This window comes from Leptodactylus fuscus, chromosome 2, assembly GCF_031893055.1.
Source record: "Leptodactylus fuscus isolate aLepFus1 chromosome 2, aLepFus1.hap2, whole genome shotgun sequence".
Lineage (NCBI taxonomy): Eukaryota > Metazoa > Chordata > Amphibia > Anura > Leptodactylidae > Leptodactylus > Leptodactylus fuscus.
This window is the reverse complement of record NC_134266.1, coordinates 30,781,548-30,796,859: the sequence shown is the minus strand read 5'-3', so window position 1 is coordinate 30,796,859 and position 15,312 is coordinate 30,781,548. Positions and strand designations below refer to the sequence as shown.

At 43.5% G+C, this 15,312-nt stretch overlaps 1 protein-coding gene across 1 annotated transcript; it reads right to left on the bottom strand.

The window, feature by feature from the left end:
- Positions 1 to 4,371: 4,371 nt before the first annotated feature.
- Positions 4,372 to 9,976, bottom strand: C2H3orf38 (chromosome 2 C3orf38 homolog). The gene is made up of 3 exons (XM_075263562.1): positions 9,787 to 9,976; positions 7,979 to 8,184; positions 4,372 to 7,143 (listed from the first exon to the last, which is right to left on the bottom strand). The coding sequence occupies exons 1-3, from the start codon at positions 9,911 to 9,913 to the stop codon at positions 6,598 to 6,600; spliced, it is 879 nt and encodes a 292-aa protein (XP_075119663.1). The 5' UTR covers positions 9,914 to 9,976; the 3' UTR covers positions 4,372 to 6,597.
- Positions 9,977 to 15,312: the final 5,336 nt, after the last annotated feature.

Genomic DNA, 15,312 nt, shown 5'->3' with positions numbered 1-15,312 from the left:
GACAAGGGGTGTGGAGCTGTAGGGCGCTTCTTACAAGCTCGTGGCAGTCAGTTTGCCCAACACAGTCAATTCGTGTTGGACCTCATGGAGTTTATTCTGAAAAAAAACTTTTTTACATACGATGGTCGCCTCTACCTGCAGATGGTCGGGACCGCAATGGGTAGTCCCGCAGCACCCACTTTTGCTAATTTATACTTAGGGTGGTGGGAGGAACAGTATGTATTTACGGAATCTATGGAGGAGTGGACTTCATTGGTCCACGTTTGGCTCAGATTTATAGATGACGTCCTGATTTTTTGGTCGGGAACTGAACAACAGTTTTTTGACTTCGTTGACACACTCAATGACAATGACCTCAATCTAAAATTTACAGCAAATATTGACAAATACCAACTTACATTCTTGGATTTGAGGATTAAGATAGATGAGGCAGGGGATGTGTCAACGGAGGTTTTCAGAAAAGATACTGCCACTAATAACATCTTGGCATGGGATAGTTATCATCCCCTCTCCCTTAGGAGGGGGATCCCTAAAGGCCAATTTTTGAGGATGAGGCGAAATTGCTCCTCATTCACTGCATTCCAGGATGCCTCACAAGATCTATCCAATCGCTTAAAAGCACGTGGTTACCCTGAAAACGTCTTATCCGCATCATATTTGAACGCACGTAACCAAAATCGCACTAGCCTGCTAAACCCCCGCCCGAAGGAAGATCTGACTGGTCAGTTGAGAATTATCGGCACTTATGATCACCAACATAAGGAAGTGAGGTCTATCTTAAACTCACATTGGAATGTTCTTAGACTAGATACGGATATTGAACAAATGATATTCGAGACACCCTCGATAACATTTCGGAGGGGTCGGAACCTCCGTGACAGACTAGTACATAGTCATTTGGCACCAGTAACAGCAAATACATGGTTAAATAGACATATCCCCAATGGAATGTTCAGATGTGGTAACTGTAAGGCGTGTGAACATGTGAAACCTGGTTCCACATTCAGGAGTGTTCACACTGAAAAGGAATATGACATCCGCAGTTTTATTAATTGTGTCAGTGAGGGAGTCGTCTATTTGGCAACATGTAGTTGCCCAAAAAACTACGTGGGTATGACATCACGCCAATTACGTCAATGTATTTTAGAACATGTGGGTAATGTTAGACGTAAAGAAGATAGACCATTGAGTAGACATATTTGGGAGCATCATGGAGGTGACATAAAGGCGATTTATTTTCAAGGCATTGAACTTGTGAGACCCAGTCCAAGAGGGGGTGATCTGTATAAGAAAATTCTTCAGAAAGAGGCTGCGTGGATATATAGGTTACAGTCCTTGAGTCCCAAAGGACTAAATGAAAACATTGGGTATACATGTTTTATTTAAATAAACTATCACATTCTATACCTGTGCATTAGTTCTTAGACGGATTGGATTTGATTGACATCAATGTAAATTTTCCGGACTACTATTATTATGCTTTACCATACAGTTATATATATTTCCACCTGTTCTCATAGGTATATGTAAAGGTGTTAGTAGAACATTGTTCACACAGTGCGTTTTTTCCGGCGTTACATCTTTATATTATATGGTGCGGTCTAGACATACTGTACACATCCGTGACATCCTTCTCTGTAATCCACATAAATATTACGTGATACAGAGTCTGTGGCCATTTAATGTAGATATTTTCTCCAAACGGACATGTAGAAGGAGAAATCTTGATTTGGACGCTTATATGATATATCTGGCAATCCTATTCTGGAGCCGCTTGAAAAATTATCTTCACTTACTTGTCATTCGCTCGTTTCTGCGGTACGTCAGTATCTTACACGATCGCAGTACATGGGGTCAATGTACATGATTGCATGACACAGCAGCTTCAGCCTTCAATAGAGATAGGAAGGTGCGACCAATAGAAACGCGCCACGACACAGGAGGCGGGAGAAGGGGCGTGTCTTTGGGTTTATAGTCGTGAGGAACGCCGCGCTCGGCGGCATACATCGGTACTTTGTCCTACCACACGGGACAGGGGAACTGCGGTTTTCACCGCACTTCATCTATTTAACCACAAAACTCCTCCTGATGAACTGTCCTGATACAAGGACATAGAAACGCGTTGAGGGGATTTATGATAGAAGTGCAGGCAGGTTATCGGCAATTGATATGTAGCCTTATTATAGGTGAGCAGGCTGGGGAAATGCTATGCCTAATACCCTAGCTGTGCCTGCTAAATTGATCAGAGCCTAAATGCAAATTATATGGCTGTGACACATTATTTAACCCCTTATTTGCCATTATAGGGGTAGTGATATGGTGGTACAGGGAACAGTAGCAAATTTACTAGCCAGTTTATCCAATAGGCTCATCTGATAATCAACCTGACCCCATATACCTAAGTATGCTGGACTAATATTTTAGAATCCTTTTATGTTTATTTATTAAAAGTTATGTTTTAGAGTTACTCCCTCAGTGAAGTGTATTCAAAACTTGAGTAACGATCCCACAGTGATATTTGGACGATGGAACAGTCACCATTTTCTAGCTGGGAATACTATTATATTTTGTAGGTTTCAGTGCCTTTAGGATACAGATGTATGTGAAGGAAATGAAAAGAGGAACCGCGCTGTGACCAGGGCAGAACTAAAAGGTGGTTTCCCATCATAACAAGTTATCCCCTATCCTTACTTTGCAGATCAATGGGATCCAAATGCTCAGACCACCGATCAGAACAATGGAGTGGCGGTCGGGCAGTGCGTCCCACTCCATTCATTTCAATGTGAGTGTCTGAGATGGCTGAACACTGTACTTGGGCTATTTCTGATGCCTCCATTGGAATGAATGGAGCGCTGCATACACTATCCATTCTTCTAATCAGTGGAGATCTCAGCATCCAGACCCCAACAGATCTACACATTATCCTATGCTTTGATAGAAAAACCCCTTGAAGTAAAATTTAGGCAAGCGTCACATGGGAACATTGGTCACGACTGCAGTCACGTGACCAAAAGTTCGGGTTACTCTCAACTCCATCACTTATGTTAGTGAATGTATACGCAATGTGACCGCGACCGACGCAAAAAAAAGTCTATGTAAATATGGCCGTCTGTTTGTATCCAATAAACGAATGTACCCAATGTGATCTGAGTAACCTCTTAACAGCAGCATACAGAGTGCACTGTTCTCCTAATTACATCCTGGAGAATAGATTTGCATATTTTTTACCCAGAATCCCTAGCGGAGCAGGAATGACTTGTAAGTCTCTGTACTGCCTATGTAGGCACACATTCTCCCTGATGTGTACGATTATCCCCTGACCCTGGTCTATAGTCTCTCACTCTGCCAAATCAGTATCCCTGCGTTATGCTGACGAGGTCCAAAAGACCGAAACAGCACTGTCCATAGCTGGGAATCTGTTGGAATAGAAATACTGATTTGGCAATAAACCCCGCATCTTGTCAGTAGGCTTATTAACTGAGTCATGCATGATGTTAAGGGGGTTGTCCTCTAGAGGGCGGCGTACAGAGGCAATGTTCTCCTAATTACATCCTGGAGAATAGATTTGCATATTTTTAACCCCTTAACATAAAGAGTCGTGTGGGATATAAACAATTCTCCAACAAAATGAAGCCATGCAATACCCAGGATATGAGGTGGAAACCAGGGGGAATTCACACACGTAAGGCCTAGTTCACATCAGCATTTGGATCCCGTCTGGGGAAGACCCCATGTGGACTCCCCTGACCAGAATACCGAACACAGACGTGAACGAAGGGTAAGACTTGTTGCAGCAATTTGTACAACTATCCGATTTATTTTAATGGGGCTTGAAGAAATTCATGTGCTGGCCAAATTCATGACACATTCCATGTTTTGTTTTGTTTTTTTAAATCTATACAAAAATACAAACCCATGAATGGCGCTCAAAAATGTATCTGTACTCTATTAGCTTCTTTGTTTGTAAGCAATATCTGTTGAGAAAAAAAAAAAAGTGAACCCCTCCAGCGTACAGCACCCCACAAAGGTCTATGGGGACTGACTGATTTCATGTTCATTCTATATGTAATGTAAGGCTGGGTGCACACTGGTCCTGTCACTTTTTACAAGTACAACCAACGAGGTAATTGTAACATAGAAGTCTATGGAAACGGGGCTGCTGGAGGGAGAGAGTATGAGATAAGAGAAAGAGTGAGGGGAAAAAAGCAGCCTGACACGGAAATATCACAATCTGTCTAATAAAATCAGCCGCAACATAAAAAACAGAGATTCTGTAATATACATGTATGCAGATCACTATTAATAAAGGACACATAGATTTGGTTGATTGATTTTCTTTAATCAAATCATTAAAACTGAGAGTATTAGTGCGTGTACTATATTGTACAGAACAGTAGGATAGTGGGTAATTATCATGACGATAGGGCGCCCATGCCCCTTATAATATTATACCCTATTAATAAAATATTAACACTGTAACTGCCGCTGGTTTGACCTCTATGACCTCTGTCGTTTCTCAGAACGAAAGACGAAACAAGAGTTTTTTTCTTTTATTTCACAATGTCAGTCTAAAAAAATAGACCATCAATACAGAAGAAATGAGAAAGTCCTTCATTCTAAGGGTCAGAGGCAATCTCAGTGACTGGATTCACATTTGTGGCTGGGTGTCCGTTTTTCTCGTCCGGCAGAGGATCAGAACAATGGACAGGTGGACTGCTAATACAGCAGTCATCGACAGTGACCAATGGGCCTCATTGAATATAATAGGGTCTGTTGGGTAACTGCTGTTCCAAACTGAAACCACCAAACAAAAAAGTCAGACTTGCAACACTTTTTAATTTGCCGATATTCGTGGTCTCTGCATTCCGGCGCAGATGTAAACTCAGCCTTATAAAGTAGCGGTACATCCTGGTGACTTTCTATCACATACCTTTAAGTTTAAGGCTGAGACGACGTGACAATTTTGATTGAAACTTCTGCTACTTGACCAAAGCCACCTGGGTCACCCTGCAACTCCTTGACCAATGTACATACATGGAGCTGCACCGTGACCCAGAGGATGCTGCAACCATGACATCTAGTTGGGGGGAAAAAAAATGGATATATAATATCTAAAAATATGGATAATTTTGTGACTAGAAGACACAGTGACATTCTTGGGCTTGTAATGTGCAGGAGAAGTCATGGGACAGCACAGCAGACTCTGGTTGTACAGCAGGAGAAGCAACAAAAACCGCGGCACTGCCCCAGCTATATAGTGAAGGGCTCTGCCGCCATCTTTTATGTAACTCCAGGCTAAGTCAGAAAACAGAAGACGGGAGGACAAGACAGAGGCAATACAATAAAAGAGGGGCCTGTAGAGTTATACTCCACTTGGGCCGCAGCCATAGTTTATTGCTGCTTGTGCCACAGCTGGATTTCAAAAAAGCATGCCGTAATGTCACCAAAGGCTGGCACCATCAGGGGAAGACAATGGGCACGGTTTGGAACCTGTCAGGGCCATTTGGGACATTAAATCACCAACATGCTTTAGGGCTTGTTCACAGGGGGCAAGAGGGGGCGGATTCTGACGCGGAATCCACCTCAGAATCCTCCCCCTCACAACGGAGGTCTACATAGACCGCTAGCTTCCTTTTTTCCGTGAGCGGTATGTTCCGGCTCACGGAAAAAAGAAACGAACTGCCCTTTCTTCAGGCGGATTCCGCGGCTGAGTCAGCCCCGGCATCCGCCTCGCAACAGCACCCTCCGGACTAGGCCCATTCATTTGAGCCTACTCCAGAGGGGGAAGCCGCGACTGTCAGAAGCTGCAATAGCCGTGGCAGGCGCACTTTGGTCCAATTCTGATGCGACTTCCCGCATCAGAATCAGGACCAAAATACGCGGTCCCGTGCCCCGTGTGAATGAGGCCTTACACTTACCCAGCGTCTGCGCAGTTGTTTGTTGAAGCTGGGGAACACACCTCAGCTTAACCTAAATGGGCGAGACCTCAGGTGCTTGCGCAGTGACACCAAGGTGTATGTCCCCGGCTTAAAAGAACAAAAAGGCAGATGGTGGGAGCAACAAAAATAAATTTAAGAAAACATTTCTAGTCAAGTTTTTTTTTTTTTTCCAAAGTACAACTTTTCAACAAAGGTACTTGGGACACTAAACCCCCACTCCAGGAGGGCATGTGTGTTCAGAGGCCCAAATCCCCCTGACAGGTTCCCTTTAACAGTAAGGACCAAAGCACCTGTCTGGCATGGGACAGCCCTTGCAATAAAACTTGCATACCACATTAATGTTACATTTTTTGACATTTATAGCTTTTTGGTTGCAGAAAGATATATATATGACCACATGTTACTAAGTGCCCTACCAAACCCAGCCAGTCATTTGGTAGGCACACAGTAATATACCTGACAGACTGCTTTAGCGTCTATCTAGGGCAATTAAAAAAAAAAGTTAGCATTTTCTGCAGATACAGAATAAACTAGGATCCTATTAAAAAGAAAAGTCATCCAGAGGGACGGCCAAGGGTGTTATATGTGACAACCAGAAGCTCCTGAATCACGGCTGTGGTCAGCGATCCTGACACGCACCAGGTCACATCTCAGGGCCTCAGCTATAGTACAGCTCCAATTCTTTGCTTTGTAAGGTAATAGCCGGCAATCGTTGCGACTCCTCACAGGTTAGTGCGTTCTGTCCAATGATTTTGAGGTTCACATTCTTAATCTTCCAGTTTTTATACACTGGACATCTGACTAATCCGAAAATCTGTTCAAATATTCCCAGGCAGACGTTGTCTCGATGGACGGTTCCAGCCACTGCCACCACCACTAGCCCATGAGGCGAGGGGACGCACTTTAAACCTCTGCTGTCAATGTTGGGGTTAAATATGAGCCTTTCGTCTCGTGTAAATGCTAGAAGACGAAGGCTTGCCATCTGCGACCCGATGTGTTCCTCCATGGCCTGCTCGGCTGTCCTATACATCAAATTCAGCACTGCATTCTCCCAGAAGTGCTGAGGGCCCCAATCGCCCTTCTCCTGCCCAAGGGATGGATTCTGAGAATTCAGCAGGGGGTAAAACCAATTGCAAAAGTGTTCACCGAGCAACTGGCAATTCAACGTCTCAGGTTCTGATTGTTCCGATTGTTCTTTCTCAACCTAAAAACACAAATAGAAATCCACACTTTGAAGTAAGACTACAGCTTTGCACCATGATAATCACATGATGAAAAAAATAGCATACATCTCAATAGCTTAATGACTAGCTAGGCACAGAGTTGCAGTACCTTGCCATTACAACTATACAGTGGACAGAGCTATTATATCTGGTCCTGGTACTTCAATTCGAGCAGAGCTGCATCCTGTTGCATCCATTGCTGTAGGATCTGGAGCCAACCAAATCAGCTGATAGGTGCGGGGTCAAGATAGGAGACCCCCACAGCAATTAGATTCTTCCAAAATCTTAATTGGTTGGTCCTCATTGCTGGGATTCCTCACTGATTACCAGAATGAAGGGGCTATGGCTCCATTCTGACGGCAGAGTACAACACTCACCTATCTTCATAAGTCCAACAGACATTTGAAGGAATGGAAGGGAACATGGGTGACCCGTGTTCCATTCAAATGGGGGACATGGGACATCTGGTGGATAGGGATATGTCAATCTTGAGACATTCGTTGGATGATGATAAATTATGTGGGGTCTGGGTATATACACTGTATACAGGTTCTAGCAGCTAGATGGACTGCTTGGTGCGGGGTAAGGGTTTTAGACCCCCACTGATCACAGGATAGGAGTTTGGGACAACCCTTTAATGTACACAAACCAGTCCACAGGAACATGAAAGGAAAAAAAAAAAATATATATATATATATATATATATATATATACACACATACACATATATATCTACAGCTTTATTAGAACCATATAACCAGCAGGTCTGGGTATTCGCCTGGTATGTGGTCTATACATACGCATACTGCAGCTCACCTTTGCACCGGGAGAGGTTGTATGTGTCACACTTGGACCCCTCCAGTAATCTATTGCACACTGGATAAGCTGGCTCTTCTCACTTGTCGGCAGCACCATGACATTTTCAGCAGCAAGATACTTGAAAATGGCGCTGCGGTGAACCTTTCGTCTTTTCAAGAGCTCTTCAGCACTTTTACTATATGTTACGATCGCATCATAAGCCTCTGTAAAGAAGAAAAATGTTAAAAAATTACTGTTAATAGAAACATCTATAAAGGCGATGCAGAAGATTACAAAAAACATCTGCTGTTATATCAAACATAAAAAGGGCCCCACTTGGCCTGTGTTAGGCCCCGTTTACACTGGGAAAGAGGAGGCGGATTTTGGTGTGGAATCCACGTCATAATCCACCCCTCACAATAGAGGTCTATGTAGATCGCTAGCGGGAAAAAAGAAGCGAGCTGCCCTTTCTTCAGGCGGATTCCGCACCTGAATCAGCCGTGGTGTCCGCCTCGCAACAGCAACCTCCGGACTAGGCACATTTATTTGGGCCTAATCCGGAGCGGAAAGCCATGACGGGATGCGCGGGACCACGACAGAATATGCACACGCGTAATTGCATGTGAACTAGCCCTTAAAGAATAGTTACACAATAGTCTTATGTGAAAGACCAAATGTTTATTTGTCTCTCAAACAAATTAACACGATGACTCAGCTAAAGCGGTGTTCACACTACCACCGCTGTCTGCCACAGGGGAAACTGGACAGGAGACGGCTTGCTGGTGGTCAGATTATTTGAATGGGTTTTTAAAGGTGACCACCGGTGTCCGTACGGGTCCTCTCCACCTGGAAACCATTTTTGGGGGTTTTTTTTGCACGGACAAAGTCCTGCATGTAGGACCCATCCAAATGAATGTGTTTTAAACCTGACCACCGGCAAGCCGTCCCCTGTCCACTTTCCTGGGGGTTTAGGATGGAAAGCACAGGGCGGACAGCGGCGGTAGTGTGAATCCGGTTCACACCTGTGCCCGTTCTCTGTGCTTAAAAAATGCAGAGAGAGAAGTCCTGAAAGCAACGCTGTGGTTTGTCCATTTATAGACTTAAAGGGGTTGGCCACTTTCAGGCCAATATTGACAAACAAATGTACAATAAAAAGATATACAATTTTCCAATATACTTTCTGTATATATTCCTCACGGTTTTCTAGATCTCTGCTTGTTGTCATTCATTCTGTTACTTCTAGAGGATAAAACTCGGTCCATGGTCATGTGATTTACAGTCCATGGTCATGTGATGAGTACACAGGTGCACAGCTGATTACCAGGCAGATGTCTGATTACTGTGCTGTGACTGTAATGAGCAGCAGAATGAATTACAGCAAGTCGAAATCTAGAAAACCGTGTGGAATTGATACAGAAAGTATATTGGAAAATTGTATATCTTTTTATAGTACATTTGTTTGTCAATATTGGTCTGAAAGTGGCCAACCCCTTTAACACAACCTTGAAAATGCCTGTCCAATGTAAAGGGAGGAGGGGGCATGGCTTTAGAAATGGGGGTGTTTGTGTGGGGCATTCCATTTCCAGAATGGGGAAACAAAACGGCAGCGGGAAATCAGAACATGTCCCAGAGGCCCCGCCCACAGCGATCTGGGTAAATGTCCAATTTTGATAAAGTAAGTTAGTTTAGAATCTAGGCGGGGGAGGGGTTTAGTTTACTATTAAATTATCATGTTATCCTGGACAACCCCTTTAAGGCTCACACACTATAAATACTGACATCCAGGATCAGCATGCTGGGATCTGTAGTGCGCCGCTGCCTCTCACCTTCTTTGCTGAGCACATGGATCAGCCGGTTAGTGACAGTCTCGGCTACAGAGAACAGGTCCTCGGTCTCCAGCTGTGCCAGCAGCCGCCTGCAGCCCTCCTTCTCCCGGGCGCTCAGACCCGCCATGGCCGAGGCTCAGCACCACCCGGTAACACTTCTGAGGCGGCCCAGTGACTTCCGCTCCGAGAAGTGACAGCGAGAAACGAAACTAACCAGAGAGTGAGGCCACTTCCGGCCGGGTCCCTGTCACGTGATCGTCACCTGAGAGGGAGGGGGGATTTGACAGCTACACTGACTTGTAGTGCGATACTTGTGCCCACAGGGGGCAGTGTGTGACCCAATATGACCGCGAGTGGCACAACTAAACGTATAGTGACCAATCACCACACAGCAAGGGCGTCACGTGACCTTGCCACAGCCCTGGGGATTTTGGAAAGGACCTAAGTGAGACAGTTCCTTATAACCCGCCCCCATGTAAGCACCACGCCCCCTCAATGCCACTTGACAAACTCTTTCAGAACCAAAAAAAAATTTTGTTTTTGTGTTTTAAATTGTTACTCTCCACCTTTCAAAGCCCATCACTTCCTTCCCTTCCCCTCCGACGTAGCCATAAAAGGGCTTGGTTTTTGTGGGACAGATTGTATTCCACAAGGATGCCATTTATTAATCTGTACCATGTACTGGGAAGTTTGGAAAAAATTTAGAATGGGAAATTGGGGAAAAGAAGACAACAGTTGCGCCGTTTGGTTTTAACTGCGTTCGTTTTGCAGTAAAAATGACAAATATCGTGCACACTGCAGGTCAGTACACCCACAAGTTTGTATATATGTATATATATATATATATATATATATATATATATATATATATTATTTTTTTTTTTTCTGTGTATTGAGCTGTGTAAGGCGTTTGTTTTTTTGCAGGACAAATCATTTTTTATTTCTATCACTTGGGGAATATCTGATGTTCTGATCACTATTTTTATGAGGTGAAATCGCTTCCCGGTACAGGATAAATATGCGGCCTGAGTAGTGGGGAGTCAGTGATGGTCGGAGGGATTAGTCCTTAGTCTGAGGCCCTACGTTGCGGAAACGCAGTTTCTTTTGTTGCAGATTTTACTGTGTTTTGGATGGACGGTGGAACAACACAAGTAGGCATCTATCCTTGCGGACCATGGTCACCCCTACAGGTGAAATGTTTATCCTCAGGATGATGGCATCTACCAGCAGGACAATGCGACGTGTCATAAAGCTCACAGTGTACGTGCGCGGTTCAAGGAGCACCAGGATGAGTTTACCCTGCTCCCTTGGCCAGCAAATTCCCCGGACTTGAACCCAATCGAGAATCTGTCGGACAACCTCAATCAGGTTGTTTGCGCCATGGATGCTCAACCGCGTAACGTAGCGCAGCTGGCCACGGCACTGGAGTCGGCATGGCTCAACACCCCAGTGACATCATCACAACATCCCCTGTCTTCCTGCACGTCTCGCAGCGGTCCGCTCTGTGAAAGGTGGCTATTCTGGATGTTGACAGGTGGTCATATTAATGTGAACCCGCCCTTATGCACAAACTTCAGTTTTATTTATTTTGGCCAGCAGTTTTTTCATGCAGGATTTGGAGGTTACAATTTTTTCCCTCTTAAAATTACGCGTATGTACTAGTCCATAGTGAAATGGAGCCATTGAAGTGTGACTTTTGTAGGACTAGACTCTACTTCTTTTTCCTTTTTAACTAAGGGTAAATTTAATTTATTGTTTTGGGGATTTTTTTTACTTTTCCATGTCACCATCAACATTAAAAGGAAAGGTCCTGAAATCTTGTAGTTTTCACTCTGACCACTGAACTTAAATGTGTAACTCCCATCCCCCCCCCCACCCCCCGCTATTGTATCAGGGGTTGTTTAGTGACTTCATGCATATATGTAGAGAGAGTGGATCCGCAGCTCTGGGTTGTGGTAAAAATTAACTTTTAATAATCCATGTTAAAATCGCGGACAGATAGATCAGTGACAAAGATAGAAAACACACAACGTGGTAAATAAAATAAAAAAAACACTGTTGTTACATATTCAGACCAGATGGCTGACGCGTTTCGGGATACGGTATTCCTTAATCATAGCCCTAGGAATGTTCAATCCAAATGAAACCCAGCTACCTATTTATATTGAGACCAAACCCATTACACACCTGTGATGCATCAATTACTTGGACAAAAGGGCATAGTTGGAAAACATGTTTGTAAGATTGTCAGGGAATAGAATAAATGCCAAAACACCTTCCCAAATAGCTATATGATATTTACATATTGTTCATGATCATGCCCATTGAACCAAAATTCCCTGAATTAAATATACCACCATGTTCTTCATTCTGGTTTTTCTTATATCCAAAGGACTAAACTCCATTCATAAAAATCACTAACATCACGTGACCCTACAAGGCCAATTATAATTCTGCATGTTCTTCCACTCACGGAAGACACGCCTATATATCTACCCAGTAAACTTGCATTTATCGCAGCCATTCAGCCTTATCCAAATGCATCTTCATCAACTCGTATATACTAAGGCCCATAGTGGTGGCTTCGTATCGGTCTAATTAACAATACCCACACTAATATCTTATACGCTGTAGCCATTCATCATTCTTAAAGAAACTCCGATCACTTGACTTAAAATGACCAATAGCATTGTAGTACCATCCCCTACTTGTTATACTCCTGATGAAAAATCATCAGAATGTTGGATTCATCTGTATGTTTTACAAATACACTTAACGAAGATGGAAATGAGCCTGAAAAAGAGAGATAGGTAAGTATATTGCTCATCAGAAAATAATATATACTAAGGCCCATAATGGTGGCTTCCTATCGATCTAATAAGCAATACCCACACTCTTATGTTGTACGTTGTAACTATTCTTCATTCGCAAAAAAAACTCCGATCACGTGACTTAAAATGACCAATAACCTTGCAATACCATCTCCTGCTCGATACACTCCTGCTAGTGAGCGATCAGAAGAATAGATCAATATATATGTTTCTTAAATTTATGAATACGTTAAACGGGGATGAAAGATAGCATGAGGAGAAGCAGCTAAGTATATTCCCAATACAAAAATCAATATATTAAGGATAAATCCGATTTCATATTCAGGCCCTGTGGATATCTGCTAGAAAAATGCAGAATCCACAAAGCCTCCTTTTTGAATAGGATTTTCTTTTTATCTCCTCCTCTGGGTAAATCTCCAATGCTATCAACTCCCCAGAATTGTAGTGTAGATACGTTGCCTCCGTGTACCTGTGCGAAATGCCTGGAAACTCCAGACATTCCTTCAAGATATTCTTTTCCACTATCTCTAATATGTTCGGTAATTCTGACCCTTAATTGTCTAGAAGTGCATCCGATATATTCAAGTCTACATTCGCTGCATCTAATGCAGTACACAACAAATTCAGAACCGCAGTTAATATTTGTATGATATTCAACCCGATAATTGCTGGCTAGGCTTGTTAGACTGGTTATATCATTAGTATATTTACATACTTTGCATTTAAGTTGTTTGCATTTAAAGGAGCCAAATGGCCTTGTGTGACATATCTTCATGTCATTATCCGGAGGGAGAAAGATAGGGGATAAAGCATCACCCAGAGCTTCTCCTCTCCTTGATACAAAACGCACTCCATTGTGCAGGATTTTTCCTGTAATCTCATCGGCCTCTAAAATAGGCAGATTTTTTTTGATAATTTTTTTTATTTTATTGAACTCCTGACAGGTTGTTCTTTTAAAATATTTTGCCTAGGATTTTCTTCTAACAAAGTATTCCTGTCCCTTTTTTTTTCTACTATTTTTACTGCCCTATCCAACATCCATTTTGGATAGTCTCCACATCTCAATCTATCCAGCAATTCTTTACTTTGCCTGATGTAATCATCATTATTGGTACATGCCCTCTTTGTGCGAATCAGTTCCCCCACGGGAACGCCCCGAATGGTTGCCTCGGGATGACAACTTGTAGCTTTTAAAATACTATTCCCTGCAGTGGATTTTCTAAACAAAGAAGTAACCACCCTACCATCCTCAATGCAACCCCTCAAAGTAATATCCAAAATATTAATAACAGTGTCATTAAACTCAGATGTAAATTTTAAACCAAAAATATTGCTATTTGTTTAGTGACTATTTTTATAATATGATTTATTATCCTATCTACAGGGGCGTAACTACAGTAGAGGCAGTGGAGGCGGCTGCCACAAGGCCCGGGCCATTAGGGGGCCCAGTGACAGCCGCTACCGTTGCGTTTTGTTTTTTTTTTTATAGGCGTTACGGGCCCTATTTACTTGCCACCGAGTGACACCGCGGGCCCCACAAATACTATCATTATACTCAGGGGTCTTTGCAGACCCCCAAGTATAATGATCGGCGGACCGGGAGAGGTAAGGGAACGTAACAAACACTGTTACTTACCTCTCCACGATCCTGTCAGGCCTCCTTCCTGATGTCCTTTCTGATGTCTCTGATGTCACATTCACCCGGCCTGCGTCCCGGGTCATGTGACGTCTGACGTCATTTCAGAAGGACGGCAGTGGAGAAGACAGTGTAGGAGCCGGGGACAGGTAAGAAACAATAATTTTTTATGTTTTTATTCCCCCGGGTCTCCGATTATTATACTCTAAGGTCTGAAAAGACCCCAGAGGTGCTGTGTGCAGGGGACGCTATTGGGGATAATATTGTGTGCAGGGGAAAGTAAGGGACATAATACTGTGTGCAGGGGCCAGTAAGGGACATAATACTGTGTGCAGGGGCCAGTAAGGGACATAATACTGTGTGCAGGGGCCAGTAAGGGACATAATACTGTGTGCAGGGGCCAGTAAGGGACATAATACTGTGTGCAGGGGCCAGTAAGGGACATAATACTGTGTGCAGGGGCCACTATTGAGATAATACTGTGTGCAGGGGATCTGGGGTCTCCTTGTCAATGTAAATCATAGAAATGGCCTAGTGCGTACACATACAGTGGGGAGATTTATGAAGACTGGCGTTCTCATTGCCAGTCTTTATCTTCTGCACCAGCAGAGGGCGCTCCTCGTGTATGACCAAGTGCACACTCTGCAGGGCCTGGGAAGAAAGAACAGAAGGCACGCACATTGGTATCATCGTGTCATCTGCGATTTTCATTGACTATACATTTGGATGAATGGACTGATGTGGACAGGTATAGGACCTGCTTATATCCAGCTGGGCACAGAAGTGTATGGGGCCATGAAGGGATCCCCATATTATCCCACACTTACAGGCCTAACTACAGTCGTGTCCATGGGGCTTTACTTTGGTTGATCAGAACTGGGGACGATGAAGATGCAGTCACGTGGAATAGGAAAATACAGAGGGTGCATTCACACGGAGTAAAATGGAGTGTAATTTGGAGTGTAATTTTTACACGTGTAAAAAATTTACGCACGTATTTTGGAGCGTTTTTTCACACGTGGCGTTTACGGAGCGTGTTTTTCTACACGCGTAAACGCC